The sequence below is a fragment of the Bombyx mori genome, chromosome 9 (assembly GCF_030269925.1).
Source record: "Bombyx mori chromosome 9, ASM3026992v2".
Lineage (NCBI taxonomy): Eukaryota > Metazoa > Arthropoda > Insecta > Lepidoptera > Bombycidae > Bombyx > Bombyx mori.
In genome coordinates, this window is record NC_085115.1 from 15929970 (window position 1) to 15951239 (window position 21270).

Sequence of the window (21270 nt, forward strand, 5' to 3'; positions counted from 1 at the left end):
ACGTAAATGCGCCACCCACCTTGAGATATAAGTTCTAAGATCTCAGTATAGATACAACGGCTGCCCCACCCTTCAAACCGAAACGCATTACTGCTTCACGGCAGAAATAGTCAGGGTGGTGGTACCTGCCCACGCGGACTCTCAAGAGGTCCTACCAACAGTAAAAACTCTAGTCTAGTCCTACCACAGTGCAATTGAGACTTTGATCCCTTAAGGATTTGACACCTTAAGGTGGGTGCCCTCATTCATTGTGTGATATTCATTAGCCGCGGTAACCAGTAACCACCCAAGCTATGAATTCCACTCCAAATCTATTAAAAAAGTAGACTAATGGATATATGTACTACATTTTAAATGGGACTGCGTTGCTTTTCTGTGGATATAAGATGGTAGTATTAAGCTTTCGATTTAGATATACCATTATAGTCCTGAGGTAAATTTAAAACCTTCGTATTCATTAGCCAAATTTTAATTTGTTCTTCCATCGAAATGATTTCTAAGCAAATATTTGTGTGTCGTTTCTATTTTATCAAATATAAATTAATTCGGTTGGTTAATGCGGACGCGAGTCGTTTCTCTGATTGATTCGATACTTTGTGATCATGGTCGTGCTTCAGGGTATGTACGGAGCGGCGGACGCACCGTATCAGCAGAAACAAGTGAATTTCCATGATTACACACAGCGAAGCGTCACTGTTTTACTCGTATATTATAGCTTTATACTAAAATCTATATATTAATACGTGAAGCAAAAAACTTTGTATCCCTTTTTACGAAAATTGCGCGGACGGAGGAGTATGAAATTTTCCACACTTATAGAGAATATAGAGAAGATGTGCACAATGATAATATTTTTTTAAAATAATGCATAAAAGATATATTAAATCAATAAAGAAAACATTACACACACTACGTACCATGTATTTGACGCACACACGCATTCATACTATTTATTGTCAAACTTTTGTTCTTGACGTCTGTTGTCAAATTGAGAATAGATTAAATATTGTTTGTCGTTGTTAATATTTTTTATATTGTAGTCTTGCCGAAATTTGTGATTATAGAAGTATAAAATACAATCATAATAGTGTACAAACTTACAATTCCAATTAGTTATAGTCGAATTTCGACTACTGCGGGACCTCTAGTAGGATGTAGTTAATTTACTGACGTTTCGACCTTCTGAATTGGACACACTCAGTCTATCCGGTGTAATCTAATTAAAATTTCAAATTTTTAATTGTCCTTGGCGGCGATCTGATACCGATCCTAAATATATGTAAAATGCGCTGGAATTCGTTCCAAGTTACTAAATCTGTTTTATTTTCCTTGTTATTAGGAAGACGTGGCTCGTTTAATAACGCGTGTTTTTTTACTACCACTAGTAATGTGTGACACAGAGATTTGCATGCAAACTCGTCAGTACGTACGTCACGTGTCGAGTTCACGAGTGCTCATAATTCATTGTTTTTTTTTGGCTAAAATCGTTTATACTTGTCTTATATCTTTAAACGAGCAATTCCGGAAACGGCTCCAACGATTTTTATAAAATTTAGTATACACGGGATTTCGGGGGCGATAAATCGATCTGGCTACGATTTATTTTCAGAAAATGTTGTTTTATTCGTGTGTTCAATAATCAACTTTATCGATAATCAACTTTATGACTCTTCCTGACATCTATTGGCGAATAATAATACTATTTTTCATAATTGAGAGCAACTAACTCCTTTAAAGACACCCGAAGCCAATGAGTGTTTGGTTTAAGGTTAGACTAAGAAAATGAATTGTTTATTTATATTATTTGTGTCTTTTTAACTCACGTGTTCACTTAAAAATGCCTAAACGATCTTCGAATATTTCATCATTCTATCAATATGTAATTCGTATTTAAATATAATTTCTGAAAAACACAATTTATCAAAAAATAATCGTCGTCGTCTAGTTCATTATTAAATTGGACATTGGACAAACAGCCTACGGCATGGTCGTTGTCAAAAAGCCATATGGCGGAGAAAGCTCTACAGAATCATTTTCCGTCTTAAACGGGCAGATGAACTTTCGGGCCACCAGGCCACTCCGTAGATGTCACGAAGTTTCCCGTACCGTATCATAAACAGATTAACAGAACGTTGCCTTTTGAATACGAAGTAAGATTTGTATATCACGGAGCGGTAACCGATATCCGGAATTATTATCAGTACTATTAGGAGTATACCCGGCCAGCAAGCACTTAAGAATCTTTTTAAGCCTCGTTTGAAGAAGAATAAATTGTTTTTTTTCCTACCTAAGCTGATAGACTTAAGAGGCTATGTCAGTGTAACCCTAACAAGTAAGTGAGCTCACGTGGCTCAAACCTGGCGACGAACCCTAACAAGAGCAGTGCTTTGCTGAATCTAATACCGGAAACGCGACCCACTGAGAAGATCCGGCGACAAACTGTGCTGTGTCTGTGGGTTAATTTACTGGGCGAGCCCTTCGTCGCAAGGGACGTGTTGGACGAGAAGAACTAAGCAACTGTGTCGCTCAAGTAAAGCTACTGAAACAGAGTTCATTCCAGTGACGGGCTCAGAGCGTTCATGTAAAAATACAAGCTGGAAACCCACTGTAGGTCCAGTATGCGTTAAATCTGTTGAGCTTTGGGGGAGACCTATGTCCAGCAGTGGACTGCCGCAGGCTGATGATGATGATGAATTCTGTTTCGGCGTTGGGCTGGGTCTAACCCCATTTTCAAATTTTTGTAAGCAGCTCATAGCTGGTGTTTACGCGTTGATTGATCAACGAAGAAAACTCTGTAACAAAAGTGCCCGTATTGATTAATTAACTTAAAAAGTGTTATCCACAGCGGCGTCTTGCTTATTTGTTCGAACAAGCCATGTGCTTTTTATTGTCTATAAAAAAGCGTGAATACAGCCGATAAACGACGCTAAAGTTAAAACTAGTTCTGTGTTTAGGTAAACTTAAGCGTTTTAAATTTCATGCTAAGCAGACAGAATAAGGACGAGAATGTTTATGTCTGTGAAGTGTTTGAATCGAGCCCACTGAGTAGGTAGGTATTCTGTAAAGCACTGCTCTTGCTAGGGCTAGTGTTAACAAATTCTCTCAGGTTGAGCCCGTGAGCTCACCTACCCGTCAGCGCGTAGCTGGAATAGGTAGGCAGCGGTTTGGCTCTGCCCCTGGCATTGCTGAAGTCCATGGGCGACGGTAACCACTCACCATCCAGTGGGCCGTATGCTCCTCTGCCTACATGGGCAATAAAAAAAAGTCCCCTAGACTACTAGTGAGTAGGTAGGGGGAAATTTGAATCGAACACTCGTTTTGACAGAATGAGACCGACCATATTGTATCAATTCCTGTTAATGCGTTTCGGTTTGAAGGGTGGGGCAGCCGTTGTAACTATACTGAGACCTTAGAACTTGTATCTCAAGTTGGGTGGCGCATTTACGTTGTAGATGTCTATGGGCTCCAGTAACCACTTAACACCAGGTGGTCTGTGAGCTCGTCCACACATCTAGGCAATAAAAAAGAAAAAAGAAAAAAATAACATATTTATTCGCAGATATTTCGGCATCTTCGTTTTTTTTTAATTCTTACAGTATGTAGCTATGTCGTTGCAGCGCAGTATTGCAGTTCATTGGGAAGAATAGTGTACAGCTGTCGACGAAAATTGCTTTCTTAATTCTTAAAATTAAACGAACATAAATCTAAAAGCTAGGTGCATGTGTTAGTGCTTGCTATCAAATATCTGTAAAAGTTAAAAACTCTGAAATAAAGCCTTTGGATCCAAATGGCGCACTTGTTGAGACCATGCTTCTTCTTCTCCATCGTTCCCTCATTGCTGAGGATCGTGACTCCGTTTTAGCTTGTCGACTGTCAGCCTCCATCGGTTCCGGTCAGTTGCCTGGTGTAGTGCAGCGCTAAGCGGTCCCCTGGTTTGCTCGGACATCTGGTCGGACCAACGTTTGGGGCTCCGGCCTCTAGGACGTTTTCCTTCTACTTTTCCAGTGACCATCAGACGTTCCAAGTTGTCTACACCTCTGCGGGCAATGTCATCTTTTTGTGTTTATATGTTATATGACAATATGTATATTATACGTATGTACTAATGATCTTGCCTATTTCTGGGGCTAGTCCTCGTGATACACGGAAAAAGGGATGTAGGAGCCGTCATTTTTTTTAATGAATGATGAATTTTACCAAAGTATTTTTTTTCAAACCTTATTCGAAATACATACGAGTAGGTATGACATGTGACAGCATTCAGAAAACATTGATTAGAGGAGTTAATCTCAGACCAGGATCCTACGTGTGGATAAATTGTGATGATGGAGAGAAATGAAGATGACGGGATCATCTCAATGCTTAGCCTGAATGCCAGGTAGTGCATAAGTATTACAGTTTTACGTTTGGCACTTATTGCGGTGAACAAATGTCGTATTCGTTTGTGGTTTGCTATAGTCAATGACCTGGTTTTGCCGTTCCCATTAATGATGTCCATGAGCCCCTATAGCTATAGTACAATATTTGGACTATAGGTAATATAGCAAGACTGGTGGTAGGACCTCTTGTGAGTCCGCACGGGTAGGTACCACCGCCCCGCCTATTTCTGCCGTGAAGCAGTAATGCGTTTCGGTTTGAAGGGTGGGGCAGCCGTTGTGACTATACTGAGACCTTAGAACTATATCTCAAGGTGTGTGGCGCATTTACGTTGTAGATGTCTATGGGCTCCAGTAACCACTTAACATCAGGTGGGCTGTGAGCTCGTCCACACAGCTAAGCAATAAAAAAAAAAAAAAAAAAAAAAAAAAGACAGTGGACACAGTATACCGGCATTTTTTTATTTAATTTTTTCAGGAGGAAATCACTGGACTTCCGCCCTCCACTGGGGATGGAGGGCGGGGCATGTCGGAGTTGAACCGACTAAAACCTCCTGTCGCTCAACAACCAACATCCAAACCTCGCATGAGACAGAACTCATGCAAAGGCAAAGGGGGGAAAGTGAAGCGTTTAGTGCGGAGCACATCTCTCCCATCACCCTCCCCCTCGGGACGCCGGACTGGCGGTCGTCGGCGCCAAGGGATCCTTATACTATGTTAAGTGTTCACAGTTCTTAGTAGAGATAAACAATCGACAAACCACTACTTACTTGGTAGCTAGTCACAAACTGGCTTGAGTCATGAAGTCAGGTTTCAAACGGCCACGCTTAGGATGGGTGACCGCCTCTAAAGTTTACTGATTAAACATGAGATTGCGTGATCATACAAGCGGTAGCGGTTTTCGCAAAATGCTTAACATTTAACAGAGCTATAACCTCTTGGCCTTCACCTTGTTACGTAAAGTAAAGAACGACGTGAGATAAAGTCATAGGTCACACTGTAAGCGGGTAGCGTTTTAATATTTAATACGGCAATTGCATGTCTGTGTCTGTGTGTGGATGTCATTTCACCTTTCTCTTCTAAGCCACTTTTTTTTATAAATTCAGATTTCTAATCACCTATATCAATTTCTGATTTTAATCTAGTATTACGAATCAGTGACCTATGATGTCTGCTTAAAAATATCATCTCTTTTCGGAGTATTATACCAGCGTGCTGCAGGTGTAAACCCGCACGGGTAGGCACCATTAATCTGCCTATTTCTGCCGCAAAACAGTCATGTGTTGAAGAGTGAAACAGTTGTTATAATAGTACAATTGAGACTCCAAGTTTATGTCACAGAGCAGGAAACGGCGTACTAATTTTGAGGTCTATGGACTTCGATAAACCTCTAATTTTTCATATTATGACGCGTAGCCATTATACAATACAAGATATTTGACCGATGCCTGAATCCGGCTTTTTTTTTATTGCCCGTGTAGGCAGACGAGCATACGGTCCACCTGATGGTGAGTGGTTACCCGCCCATGCACTTCAGCAATGACAGGGGCAGAGTCAAGCCGCTGCCTACAATGCCACGGCATTTTCAAGATAAGCTTGCATGCACGTTCCGAACAACCACATTTGGACCGTCGATCTACCGAGCAGTAGACCGGCTCGGTGGAAGATCTCCTCTTCGTTGTTATTTCCACAATATCTTAGATAGGTTGATGACCTCATGGACCACCTGGTATTATGTGGTCATTAGAACCAATAAACAATATCAACGTAAATGACGCCTCCCACATTGAAACATGAGTTCTAAGTGTTAGGTTTTACAGTATAAATAGGCAGGATGGTGGTACCTACCCGTATGGGCTCAAAAGATGCCCTACCAGCTTTATACTGGTTGGACTAAGTCATCAATCCTGAAGCGGTTTTCATACTAAAATACGCTATACCGTCAGTTGGTAAAAACAACTCTTTTTCAGGGGCTCCAAGCGTGTTCAATGAAGAAGGCTGCCTCTTAAGGGACCTATTTCATCTTTCTCAAGTCATTGAGGAAAAAATATAAATACGCTATCCGCTCACAATGAAAACGCATACTAACAGTGAAGATCATTCTTACATCAGCCGACTTAATTCGATGTTAGCAATCCATGTGGAATTTGTGTAGTATTAGCATAAAATTCATATGTCATTTATATTTGATCGGATTAAATTAACGGATTTGGAAGGTTAAAGCTAAATGTAATGATCATTGAGCACATGCGCTGTCTCTCGTGAAGTTTACCTCCAGCAGGGCGTATTGTGAGCTTATGTGCCCTTAACTATTTCTACCGCAAGCACCACTTCGATAAAGCGGCACGACACGAGAACCCTCTCATCGTGGCCGCCGGTAACTACATTCCCGATCCTACGAAAAGAATGGAAAGCAGTCGACGTCGCCCCAAACACGTCATTTCGGATCCTCCCGATCCACTAACGGTGGTTTTAGGTACCTCAAGCACCGGTCACCGTTCTCGTCGAACCTGTCGCTGGCGACGAAGGGAAATTAACCCTCAGACACATCCCACTGAGTTTCTTGTCGGATCTTCTCAGTGGGCATTTCCGATCCGGTGGTAGATTCTGCGAAGCACGGCTCTTGCTAGGGTTCGTGTTAGCAACGTCGTCAGGTTTGAGCCCCGTGAGCTCACCTACTAGTTAAGGTTCCGCTGATATAGCCTCAAGGCTATCAGCTTAAGTAGAAAAAAAAACCGCAAGCAGTAATTAATGTTTTTCAGTTTGAAGGGTGGGAGACTCACGATCAGACCTCATGTCTCAAGCAGGGTTGCGGCGTTACCTTGTTTTGTTTACGGGCTAGTCGTCCGGTTATACAAAACAGTATGATTGACTAAAAACAGATTCCAAGCTTGTGTCAAGAACTAAGTGCCGCAATCACTCCAGGACTGGTAGTAGCCATCATAAATCTGTTAACCTCGCAACAATCAAAGCGACATTTTGATATATTAATAATTTAAAACAAAATCATAAGCCTTGGATACGCATTAGATCTAATAAGGATTCACGCGCTAAAAAGTGCACACCTAATCAGCGATATGTTAATAACCGGATTTATTGATGGAAATTAATTAGGTATGTAAATCAATAAACATATAAAATAGTGTAAAATTAGACTTTTGCTTTGATTGACATAAAATTGAGTTTTGAATGTCGATTAAATGACGACGAAGCCTTATTCACATTGCGAAACAGTTCGATCCGAATTCTCTAATGCGATTCTGTAACATACTGATTCATAAATGTATCTGCAACAGATTTCTTGGATTTTTTGTAATAAAATTCAATACTCAATATCTATACTTAATATTATAAAGAGGAAAGATTTGTTTGTTTGTTTGTTTCGAATAGGCTCCAAAACTACTGGACCGATTTGAAAAAGTCTTTTTCCATTAGAAGCCGACATTGTCCCTGATGAACATAGGCTACTTTTTTTAATTTTTTTTTAATTTTTTTTTTTTGGTTTCATTTGTGTTTTAATGTTTCCGAAGCGAAGCGAGGGCGGGTCGCTAGTATACTAATATTTTAGTAACGAATTACAGGATCTTTAGTCATCATGTATGTTCCGAAAAACACATTATTTAGGATTGTTTCCTAATTTATTTGTAACTAGCGACCCGCCCTCGCTTCGCTTCGGAAACTGTAATTTATTATTGATTTCTCCATTATTTAATGGATGTTATTATACATATAAACCGTCCTCTTCAATCACTCTATCTATTAAAAAAATCGGTTGTCTGTAAAGTCGGTTTACTGACTATAGTTGAACGTGACAACGTCATAAGAAAATACTCATGGAATGGTTTCATTTTTCAATTATCGCAATTATCGTTGCTATAAACAATTGACACCACATTCATTTTTCACCGAGTTTCATACTTGACGAAAACATGTACGCCTCAGAGCGAGGTAACGCCGCACGAGTCATGTTTTTTCGTGCGTGCAGCCGGCTCCATCCAATTAAAAGACGTTGTCACGTCAAAAAACCGCATCAAAATCCGTCGCGTAGTTTTAAAGATTTAAGCATATATAGAGACAGAGAAAGCGACTTTGTTTTATACTATGTAGTGATAAAAGAACATTACGGTAGGCAACTATTTGGCTGCAGTTCTTTTGGCATCGTCCGGGGATACAGGGAGTACGGAAAATTGCCGTAAAGACTTTTTTCTGAGCTGAGACGAGCGAGGCTCTGACATGGACAGAAACAGTGCAAAAGAAATATTACTTTCAATAAGTGATGTTCTTTTTACTTTTGTGCGACGATTTATTTATTTAATTTACAAATTGCATTCGGATTGCAGTTCTCTGGGCGTAAAAGGTCCACAGAAAGAGCATTTTGTATCTTAGGAATATCACATATGAAGTACTTACTGAAGGCGCCTTGTTATAATAATAATAATAATAATAATGATTGGGAACAAATCACGCACGGTCATTTGGCTTAATTTAGATTCACTGTGATGGGCACTAGAGAATGAGATACATACTTATATACGTTTAAATAAATGCATATAATGGATAATAACAAGTCAGAAAAAAGCAAATAAGCCTTTTCATCACACGAATGTTTGCCCACTGTGGGAATCGAACCCATGACCATAACCTTCGATCCTACAGGGTCGCTAGTTACTACTGCATGGAGACAGTCAGTTTTTATAAATAATATTTTGACAAGGCTTACAACACGATCGAAAGAAGCAAGGTCCCTCCTGGCTGAGCTTTAAGCACGGTATAAGATAAGACGAGTTACACCAGTTACAACGAGAAATTTTACCCATATCCAGTAACTCTTTGTTGGTTTCAAAAAAATCTTTACGCAAATAATTAATGTTTAAAAAAAAGTGCTCAATAATTTACATAATTCTTATGTTGTACAAATAATATTATCGAAAAAGCATCTTCACGACTTCAAGTCTTTAATTAGAGTGTTCGATACGATTTTGTAACACGACTTTTCTCGAATTATCAATATTGTTTTAATTAGTTTGAATGTTGTGAAATTATCTTGATATTCTTCAACGGAGATCATTTTTGACTGTCTGTATACACTATTAACAAGTGAAAAAAGAATGTCAATTGTATGCATGAATCATTTGCTTATCTGTCAAAGTAGATTTCACATAAAAAAAATCGTAATCACATTCTACTATTTGAAAACATCGTATCGTATGTTCTAAAGTTTTGCTGTTCGGATGAACCGGTTCTGTTGATTAATCTCAACCGAGTCTCATCTTCAACGGCGCGCCGTGGAAAGTGAATGTCAAGGTTGATTGTAAAACTATAGCGGGTTAATATAGGATAATAAACTTTTTTAAATGTCATTACCAAAAAATACCTAAAAATGTCGCTCGTAAAACTATTTTGAAATAATGTAAATTGAGGATTCACAAGTGATAGTATATTGTTGTCGTTGTCACCGCAATTCGTTGATTAACAATAAAATAGCCGCTTTTTAACATAAGCGTAGATTTAGAAATTAATTATTATTGAAGATTTAGAAAAGGTAGAGGTAGAGGGGTCGACCGAAGAAGACATGGATGGAGTGTTTGAATGACGATATGAGAGAGAGAGAGAGAGGAGTGAGTGTTGGGATGACGGCTGATAGAAGAGAATGTAAGATAATAATTAGCTGTGCTGAGCCCACCTAGTGGGATAAGGTGGATAAAAAATATATATTTAGAAACTAGCTGACCGGGCAGACTTCGTAGTGCCTCAATCGATAAAGAAAATATCTAAACTTTTGTGTAAAATAAAGTTAAAACAAACAAAAGGAATCCGTCCGACGGGGGCCACATCAAAGGAAAAACAAAATTGTTATTTTATTTAATTCCGAGCATTTTCATATTTATTATATACCTTTTAAACCTTTTCTGGACTTCCTCAAATAATTCAAGACCAAAATTAGCCAAATCGATCCAGCCGTTCTCGAGCTTTAGCGAAACTAACGAACAGCAATTCATTTATATATATAGATGAACGAAAAGCTCACCTTGTGTTATGGATGTGGACGTTGGCAGCCGTCGATTTATCTATGTAAGGTGGGCAAGATAAACAAAAAATGCCGGAAAGATTGGATAGCTTTGATTCCCTATCTCAATGCGGTTGGCGGATTCTTTTCGATGAAATAAGAGACAGTGAATTTGAAACTGCAAGGAACAAACAATTCTCCTTCGTGAGCACGATCTTAATTTTTAAATGAAACAAAGAATGATTCGATTATTTCGTGTCCTTCTTGCCTCCGGGCGTACCTACATTGCGTATTTGAAGAGTTATCTCACTCGTACACTCATAGATCAAGCTTTTGATATATTATTTCATCATAATGTGTAAGTGTTCCAAAATACTAAATGCAGTTAATTCACGGTGAAGGAATAATATCGTGTAATAAAAATCATACCCGCAAAATTATAATTTGCGTAATTACTGGTGGTAGGACCTCTTGTGAGTCTGCACGGGTAGGTACCACCGCCCCGCCTATTTCTGCCGTGAAGCAGTAATGCGTTTCGATTTGAAGGGTGGGGCAGCCGTTGTGACTATACTTGAGACCTTAGAACTTATATCTCAAGGTGGGTGGCGCATTTACGTTATAGATGTCTATGGGCTCCTGTAACCACTTAACACCAGGTGGGCTGTGAGCTCGTCCACCCACCTAAGCAATAAAAAAAAAGAAAGTTAATTCAGTTATTTGTTATTACTGTGTAATAATATCTTGATTTTGTAGAATTCTTCAGGTATAGTGAGCCCGGTCGACTAGTTATCACCACCCTGTCTATTTCTGCCACGAAGCACTAATATGGTCCGATTTAGTGGGTGGGGACGTAGTGGCGTTTACATTGTAAAGGCCCGGTGGCCACTTAACAGCAAGCGGACCGTAGGCTCGTTCCTTGTCTACGTTTTTAAAATAATCAAGGCACATCATTTTCAAGGCTATCAGTTTAGGTAGGAAAAAAATATTGCCGCGCATAATTTCGGATATATCTTAAATATATACTCGATCATTTCATATATAAATGGGTGAAATTCTAACATCGACCACAGTCGGCATCGTTCCATCAAGCAGTAAACCCTCACCGGACCAAACCTTCATTATGAAATCCGTGAGTATTAGTACTATTTACTTGTGCCAAGTAGTCTCGCTTTTTTTTTTATTGCTTACATTGGTGGGCGAGCTCACAGCCCACCTGGTGTTAAGTGGTTACTGGACCCCATAGACGCAGAGAGATCACGCAGGTCAATTCTAACCGCGCTCCCCGGTGGTAATTGTTAGTTTCAAATATTTTAATTATTTTCTAAATTTCTTACAGTCTCGTCTTATATATATATTTTTTTAAGTCGTTTTATCAAATCCCCGTAACAGCACGATGTTCTTTCTTTTTTTGTGGAAGTCAGTCATGAAAAAACGGCACGTGCGTATTTCCTTCATTAAATTGGTACTTGCTCGCGAGATTCGAACACCGACTCAGTCGCATCGTTTGATACGACTACACCGAGCGTCTTATCTTTTAGGCCACGACGACTTCGAAATCCCTCGAGATTGAGTTTAAAAAAAAACCAGAAACTAACATTTGGTCTATTTTAAAACAGGAACATAAAAAATGTTTTTAAATTCAAGATTTACACAAAAATAAATTAGCAGTCTCTCACCCAGATTATCATTTTTAAAATAAAAATTTCTTTGTTAAATTTTTCGTTGGTTCCAACAAGACTTAGGGGGCGAATTCAATGAAACTGACTTATGAGTACACACTAAATATGAGATAGTACCTAACTGAAATATTAGAAAAATCTGTTATGAACGACTTATAGAGCATTTAGAGTTAGTAATAAAAGGCAATCAATATTTGAATTCGCTTCCTTCTTTGCTGTTTCTCTACCAGAGCCGGGCGACGCGTTGGGTGCGGCAAAATGGCGGCAAATGTCAAAGCATCATACGTGATTCTATTCGTTCACGAGTACACGTGAACGTCTTCACACGATTACGAATGCCGGTCATTTGACGAAAATAGATTGAATCAGAAATAAGATACTTGAATTCTTGCCTTTTGAATTTTAATACTTAATTAGAATATTCAATACGTATGTGTATATAAATAATACTACACAAGAATTTGGTGTGTTCACATCGATGAAAAGTAATTTAAAAAAAAAGGTGCTAAATAAAATACTGCCAATTATTTTGCTTCCCTCTGTCTGTTTTAATTAGGAACACCTTCGAAGCTATTAAACGGATTTTCATGTAGCCCTAACAAGTAGACAGATATTAATTAGCTATCATTATCAAGGGTTCAACATTTATTGGTACTGTCAGAAGTTAATTATTAAGTAATAAGGCCAATTTGGCAGTCTGTAACGTTTAGTGACCAATGAAATTGATTTTAAAAATCAGTAATCGAAAGAGTTTGCGTCCTGGAAAATAATACGTAAAAGCTACCTTGAGTTCCATCGTTGAGAATAGGTTTTTTTCTACGCGATACGCAGGCAACGTTGCGAGCCGAAAGCTAGTGGCACAAATATATGTAAATCCTAAACAGCTGAGTGAATCGTGAAGATTTTATCACAGCTGCCGCATCTCAACTAATCATATTTAATATTATAAGGACGCACTTAAGGGAAATATACAAAGTAATAGAAAACAGTCAACTTTCTTAGGTAGGACGTCTTGTGAGTCCGCACGGGTAGGTACCACCGCCCTGCCTGCGTTAATAGTTTGATGGGTGGGGCGGCCGTTGTAACTATATTTGAGACCTTAGAGCTCATATTTCAAAGTGTCGGCATTTACGTTATAGACGTCTTTAGGATTCGAATGTACCCACTGCTGACATATTGTTAGTGGCACAGGCCGTTTACCCACTGAGTTCCTCACCGGATCTTCGCAGTGGGTCGCGATTCTGATCCGGTGGTAGCCTCTGCGAAGCACTGCTCTTGCTAGGACTAGTGTTAGCAAATTCTCTCAAGTTGACTCCGTGAGCTCACCTACCCGTTCGGTCGTAGCTGGAATAGCCCCTTAAAGCTGTTGGGTACGCATCACGTCACACGTGTCGATAAGGCGAGTGACCTCAACCCAGGTTGGAAGGGTTTTTTTTTTTTATTGCCCTTTTAGGCAGACGAGCACACGGCCCACCTGATGGTGAGTGGTTACCATCGCCCATGGACTTCAGCAATGCCAAGCGCAGAGCCAAACCGCTGCCTACCGAAATCTACCATCGGACCTATCAACCGTTTGTGTTCAATATTAATAATACCGATGAAACTATAATAATGGAATTACAATACAATATAGATGTGTAAATGATGTATATTTAATTTATGACATAGCAGGATTCCAACATAATCTACTAGTAAAAAAATCGATCATTAATATGTATGAAAACAGTCAATAATTTTTAAAGATGAGCATAATTAACATGAAATTAGAATTTTAAATGGTATTTATGTTAAACCTTGACATTTAGCGATCTTGTTATGCGTAGGATTTTAAATATCAAATATAAAGAGAATCCGATAGGTCACTACATTATTGAGATAGAGTTCTCGTGTATTAAAGAGTCATACATTTTGCGCATATCTCCTAATACTGTACTGAAACTGATCCGAAAGATCTTTGAAGATGAAGATAAAAAGATAATAGGATGTTCAGGAGTCTACCACTTGTTATAGTTGAGGCTGGAGAGTCGCGCTTAGAGCTAATGTGACGGATAAGGCCGCGTGCTCTTCATATATATGTCATTGTTCTTTTAATTTAATTAATTTTTTTTTGGTTTTAACGCAATCTCAGTTGACTCAAAGTTTCTGGGTGCACGATTTTTATTTTTTTCTATGGTAGCCAGTTCAATGTTCAAATATTAACGAATTACACCATAGTTATTCCATGACCACGAAAACTTTAAAGTATTCAAATAGTCCTAAAAAGTACTAGTACATCCGAGGTAATGAAAAAAAAACGTTCGGCGTGCCTTTAGGCCAGGTCGAAACGTAATATCATTTTTATTGCTTACATGATACCAGCATCTTGTTTTTACTATCGCACCGCCCGCCACCGAAGTAGAGTTCATCCATACTACCTGGAGCCACTGCGGTCATCCACAGTGCGTTTCCAGAGGTCTTTTTTGCCACGTACCATCCGGCTATGGAATGAGCTCCCCTCCACGGTGTTTCCCGAGCGCTATGACATGTCCTTCTTTAAAAGAGGCTTGTGGAGAGTATTAAGCGGTAGGCAGCGGCTTGGCTCTGCCCCTGGCATTGCTGAAGTCCATGGGCGACGGTAACCACTCACCATCAGGTGGGCCGTATGCTCGTCTGCCTACAAGGGCAATAAAAAAAAAACATGTGTGGACGAGCTGACAGTCCACCTGATTTTAAGTGGTTACTGGAGCCCATAGACATTTACAACGTAAATGCGCCGCCCACCTTGAGATATAAGTTTTAAGGTCTCAGTATAGTTACTTATGTAATTAATTGTTTAATGATATACTGTGTATCTTGCTATTGCAGTGCATCGTTTTCGCTTTATTCGTGGCCGCTGCCTCGGCCGCCGCCATCACCACCAACAGCAAGGACGCTGTCATCCTTCAACAGACATTTGACAATATCGGCGTTGAGGGTTACGGCTTTGGGTAAGTATTATTTTTTCTTTTTTTATAGTTTAGATGGGTGGACGAGCTCACAGCCAACCTGGTTTTAAGTGGTTACTGGAGCCCATAGACATCACGCAAATGCGCCACCCACCTTGAGATATAAGTTCTAAGGTCTCAGTATAGTTACAACGGCTGCCCCAAGCTTCAAACGCATTACTGCTTCACGGCAGAAATAGGCGGAGCAGTGGTACCTACCCATGCAGACTCACAAAAGGTCCTATTACCATTACAAGTGAAGCTAATATAAAGCGTGTAAAAATAACGATATTCCCTCGCTTCGAGCAAGTGATTAGATGGGTGGACGAGCTCACAGCCCACCTGGCGCTAAGTGGTTACTGGAGCCCATAGACATCTACAACGTAAAATGCGCACCCACCTTGAGATATAAGTCCTAAGGTCTCAAGTATAGTTACAACGGCTGCCCCGCTCTTCAAACCGAAACGCATTACTGCTTCACGGCAGAAATAGGCAGGGTGATGGTACCCACGCGGACTCACAAGAGGTCCTACCACCAGTAATAAAATTTTAAAAGTTTAATTTTCCACTAGCTTTGAAACTTCTGATGGCAAAACAGCCCAGGAATCTGCTGTATTGAAGAACGTCGGTACCGAAAATGAGGCTCTTGAGGTTCGCGGACAGTACTCGTACGTCGACCTCGATGGAAAGGTCCACGAGACGACGTACACCGCTGACGAAAATGGTTTCCATCCCTCCGGAGCAGACATTCCCCAGCTCCCTCAAGTCTAAACCACCAACACCAACGAAAAATGTAGTCCAAAGTGACCTAACAAAGTGTTGTCGATCATCTGCAACGTTAGGATCTTGTACACTAAAAACACGATAGGGTAGCGAATAAAAGATTTGTTTGATTTATTTCGGTTTTATTATTTCCGTTTTGATCCATCACTACCTATATTTCGAAGTAGAGGGAGTTTATTTTCGCACTTTAGGGTTGACGCTATATTACGCTGCTGACGCTATATTATGACACTTTAACGCTATATTCTGCTAAAGGTTTTCGCACGTCGCGTATAGTGCTGTTGGCCATTAACTGCCATCAGTTTGTAGATAAGATTTGCTATGTAATATTGATCATGCTTCAGAACTGATAACGACGATATGACTAGGGAATGGTATAAAAACCTGGTCTTAAGAGACTATCGGATCCTATAACCCTTGATATGAATGTTGCCGTGTATCTTGAAGTCGTCGTGGCCTAAAGGATAATACGTCCGGTGCGTTTGTATGTAGCGATGCACCGGTGTTCGAATCCCGCTGGCGGGTACCAATTTTTTTAATGAAATACGTACTCAACAAATGTTCACGATTGACTTCCACGGTGAAGGAATAACATCATGGAATAAAAATCAAACCTGCTAAATTATAATTTGCCTAATTACTGGTGGTAGGACCTCTTGTGAGTTCGCACGGGTAGGTACCCCCACTCCGCCTATTTTTGCCGTGAAGCAGTAATGCGTTTCTGTTTGAAGGGTGGGGCAGCCGTTGTAACTATACTGAGACCTTAGAACTTATATCTCAAGGTGGGTGGCGCATTTACGTTGTAGATGTCTATGGGCCTCAGTAACCACTAAAACACCAGGTGGGCTGTGAGCTCGTCCACCCATCTAAGCAATAAAAAAAAACAAAAGACCGCGAATCATTCATGCGCCCTCCTCGAAAGTTTGATAAAACCGTTACACAATTAAATTGGGATTTGATCCTCATGTCTTAGAGGACAGTGGCGTTGTAATGTCTATAAGTCTTAGCTACTTATTACTACATAGGCTATGAGCAGGCTCATCCCTCCAAATCTATATATTAATAAGGGAAGGAAAAATTAAAATTATGCATAAAAATACATTAAATGAATAAAAAAAACAATACACACACTACCATGTATTTGACACACACGCATGCATACTATTTGTTTATTGTCAAACTTTTCTTATTGCTTTCAAGTAGTCAAATTGAGAATAGAATAAATATTGTTTTTCTTAATTCATATTTGTCTAAAGTATAGTATTGGCGAAATCTGTGATTATTGAAGTTTAATGTAGTCTTTGACAATAGAACCAATAAGAATGTTCAAACTTATAATTTCGACGAACTCACAGCCGAGCCACACAGGACGAGCTCACAGCCCACCTTGTGTTAAGAGGTTACTGGAGCCCATAGACATCTACAACGTAAATGCGGCACCCACCTTGAGATATAAGTTCTAAGATCTCAGTATAGTTACAACGGCTGCCCTACCCTTCAAACCGAAACGCATTACTGCTTCACGGCAGAAATAGGCAGGGCGGTTGTGCCTACCCGCGCGGACTCACAAGAGGTCCTACCACCAGTAGACTTATAATAATATTTGGGTTTGGATCTCCAGACTTCAAATAAAAACGGTAATTTTCCAAGAAACCCAATTTCTTAAGCAGGTAAAAGCACTCTTAGGCACAATCCATTAGCACTACCTCTGTACTCACCTACATCAAAGTTAATCAAAGCAGAAAGCCACAAAGGACCGAAAAAGGAGTTCCATTGTGACAAATAGTATGTTACACTAGCAACGGCGTGAATGTAGCTCTGTTTCTCAATTATATTTAACTAGCTTTTGCCTACGACTCCGTCCGCGTGGAATAATTACTTTGGCATAACGCTAAGTTTTACCCCCCACTTCATTTACGTAGAAAGTGAAAATATTTTTAATTATATGATAGAATGTTAAGGAGCTATTTAAACACCTATTTTGAAACATTCTTTATTGGTGCTCCACTTGTATTGGTCTTACCGTGATGTTATCTTACACTGAAAGAATTTTTCAAATCGGACCAGTAGTTGCTGAGATTAGCGCGTTCAAACAAACAAACAAACAAACTCTTCAGCTTTATAATATTAGTATAGATTTATAAGCTGTATTGGTAAATGTTGTTGTTGAACCGTGACACGGTTCGGATAAGCGATGACCGGTTTATAAAACGCTTTTATTAAGTATATAAGGATATCTATTTATATCCAACTTCCTTACTAACTCCAATACGTCCTATGAAAAGACAATGCATAAACAATCATATTATCATAATATTCTGATCAGGATTACTGCGTTAAAAATGTACGCTGGTACAAATTTTGTGGTTAATCGGATGTCTTAAAGCTGGTTGTAGATAATATAAACGGTAACAATATTATCCTCGTCGAAAACTCGTCGATTACGACGAAGAGTTCGATAGGAGAACTAACTCATAGACACAGTCCATTGAGTTTCTCGCCAGATTTTCTTAGCGGGTCGTGCTTCCGATCCGGTGGAAGATTTTGCAAAGCACTGCGCTTGCTAGAGTGTTAGCAAATCCTCTTCGGTTTTTTTTTGTTTTTTTATTGCTTAGATGGGAGGACGAGCTCACAGTACACCTCCTGGTCTTAAGTTGTTACTGGAGCCCATACATACCTACAACGTAAATGCGCCACTCACATTGAGATATAAGTTCTAAGATCTCAAGTATAGTTACAACGGCTGCCCCACCCTTCAAACCGTAACGCACTACTTCTTCACGGCAGAAATAGGCGGTACCTACCCGTGCGGACTCACAAGAGGTCCTACCACCAGTAATTACGCAAATTATAGTTTTGTGGGTTTGATTTTTATTACACGACGTTCCTTTCTTTCCTTCACCGTAGAAGTCAATCGTGAACGTTTGTTGAGTATGTATTTCATTAGAAAAATTGGTACCCGCGTAGGATTCGAACACCAGTGCATCGCTCAACACCAATGCACCAGACGTCTTATCCTTTAGGCCATGACGACGACGGTTGAGCCTCACCTACCCGTTCGCGCGTAGCTGGACCTCCTCCAACCTATAGGTTGAAAATAAGACACGTCAAGCAATAACAGTGCATTAAAATGGCAGAATACAACGAATATAAAAATTTGAAGGTTAACGAGAAATTTGGTAACATTTATAATTTATTATTTTATCCGAAGTAGAGCACGCTGCAAAGCATAACACAGATAAGCGCAGGCAAGCGAGATTACATGTGTCTTCAAAGACGCTTTGATATCGCGTAGGTGTTAATGCACCAGCTTTTAACGACCTACCTTTACCGAGTAATACTTTTAAAAGTAACGAAAGAAAAAAGATAGATGCACAGAGTGAAGTAGGTTTTTGACGCTCGTCTTATTGCTGGGTTTGTTGAGGTCGGTGTATACTGACTGGGCATTCAAAGCGTTTACAATCTCATAGAGACCTTTTGTCTCAAGCAAGCAGCGAGCGTCTGTATATCTACGCTATTTTGAAGTAATTGTGGCCTAAAGGATAAGACACCCAGTGCATTCGTGTCAAACGATGCACCGGTGTTCAAGTCCCGCAAGCGTGTACTAATTTTTCTAATGAAATACGTTTTTTTTAATTTTTGTGAGATTACTGGTAGCCCGGACACTTTTCCAGTTTTATCAGGGTAGGTGGGCGAACAAGGGCTCAGCCAGGAGGGCTGGGATTCGATAACTGCCGCCCGTACGCCTCCAAAGGAGACCTAACAACTCAAGAGTAGCTGCTTCGCGAATGAATCTACTAGCGATTCGGAGTCGCAAACCGCTGACAAAATAATGAAATAAGTACTTAACAAATGTTCACGATTGACTTTAACGGTGAAGGAATAACATCGTGTAATAAAAATCAAACCCGCAAAATTATAATTTGTGTAATTACTGGTGGTAAGACGTCTTGTGAGTCCGCACGGGTAGGTACTACTATCCTGGCAATTTCTACCGTGAAACAGTAATGCGTTTCGGTTTGTAGGGTGGGGCAGCCGTTGTAGTATAAAACTTAGATTTAGAACTCATGTCTCAAGGTGGGTGGTGACATTTACATTGTTAATGTCTATAATTAAAAATAGCTTGTGTCTTTTTAATTGTGAGCTCACACTACACCTCGTATTTTATTGGTTTCCAGACAACGTGATCAGACATCGGGTGAAACACTCTCAAATACTAACCAGCCTGGAGCTTCTGGGTCTGCGAAGGGATTTCGGTTCCCTCTGTATTCTGTACCGTATGGTCCATGGGGAGTGATCTGAGGAATTGTTCGAGATGATACCGGCATCTCGTTTTTACCATCGCACCGCCCGCCATCGGAGTAGAGTTCATCCATACTACCTGGAGCCACTGCGGTCATCCACAGTGCGTTTCCAGAGATCTTTTTTGCCACGCACCATCCTGCTATGGAATGAGCTCCCCTCCACGGTGTTTCCCGAGCGCTATGACATGTCCTTCTTCAAACGAGGCTTGTGGAGAGTATTAAGCGGTAGGCAGCGGCTTGGCTCTGCCCCTGGCATTGCTGACGTGCATGAGCGACGGTGACCACTTACCATCAGGTGGGCCGTATGCTCGTCTGCCTACAATGACAATAAAAAAAATATTCTTGGGTATGAGTGTGCAAGTACCTAGTTTCCAGTCATGTGTATTGTGCTCAGTCGGCTCTGTTACAGTATCATATTTCAAAATAATAAAAAAATGTAATTTATCATTTACTATTTAATACGGCGCTATATTTTTATCGGGGGGCACATAACCCGTACATCTTCTCGATAGTAGAACATCCGAAAAAATATTATTATTTTTGAAATTTACGTTGCTTTGCGCATAGAAAGAAGTGATACTAACTTGTAACTTTGATTGAGTCGTTACCAGCTTTATTTTTAATTTTTTTTTATAGCCCGTGTAGGCAGACGAGCATACGGTCTACCTGATGGTGAGTGCTTACCGTCACCCATGGACTTCAGCAATGCCAGGGGCAGAGCCAAGCCGCTGCCTACCAACTCTTCACATATTTTTAACTACACCTATGAGATATTTTCTTTGTTAAATATTCATATTAAACTTACGTTCCGTATAATTCACGTATACGATATGTACATGTGCGCCCCCTGAGCTGGCAGCATGTGCGCGTGATAGTAGGCGTTAATATTACAGGTGCCTTTGATCTATAGGCCCTACGTGGTGGGTCGTGGTTCAAAGTATAAACGGCGGGCGATTGAGAATTGAATGGAAGAGCTAGGAATGGCTAGAAATGGAAGTATAAGTCTTTATTTTATTTTGTTTGAAATCTATATATATAAAAGAAAGTCGTGTTAGTTACACTATTTTTAACTCAAGAACGGCTGAACTGATTTGGCTGAAAATTGGTTGGCAGGTAGCTTAGAACCAGGTGAAGGACATAGGATACTTTTTATCACGT

The 21270-nt window shown here is 40.0% G+C and overlaps 1 protein-coding gene and 2 long non-coding RNA genes across 3 annotated transcripts; 2 read left to right on the forward strand and 1 right to left on the reverse strand.

Annotated features, from left to right (window-relative positions):
- Positions 1-3533: 3533 nt before the first annotated feature.
- LOC134199410 (uncharacterized) lies at positions 3534-5402 on the reverse strand. The gene is made up of 2 exons (XR_009973899.1): positions 5147-5402; positions 3534-4037 (listed from the first exon to the last, which is right to left on the reverse strand). It is a non-coding gene; the product is annotated as an uncharacterized LOC134199410 (long non-coding RNA).
- Positions 4855-6604, forward strand: LOC134199413 (uncharacterized). The gene is made up of 2 exons (XR_009973902.1): positions 4855-5092; positions 6347-6604. It is a non-coding gene; the product is annotated as an uncharacterized LOC134199413 (long non-coding RNA).
- Positions 6605-11450: 4846 nt separating this feature from the next.
- Positions 11451-15922, forward strand: CPR5 (cuticular protein RR-1 motif 5). Its single transcript, NM_001173272.1, has 3 exons — positions 11451-11512; positions 14907-15028; positions 15598-15922. Exons 1-3 carry the CDS (start codon positions 11504-11506, stop codon positions 15794-15796), a joined length of 330 nt encoding a protein of 109 aa, NP_001166743.1. The 5' UTR covers positions 11451-11503; the 3' UTR covers positions 15797-15922.
- Positions 15923-21270: the final 5348 nt, after the last annotated feature.

Bases quoted from the DNA above. Each gene is read 5' to 3' on its own strand.
- CPR5 (NM_001173272.1), top strand. The intron at 15,029-15,597 runs GTAAGTATTATT...ATTTTCCACTAG, and splicing joins GTTGAGGGTTACGGCTTTGG to CTTTGAAACTTCTGATGGCA.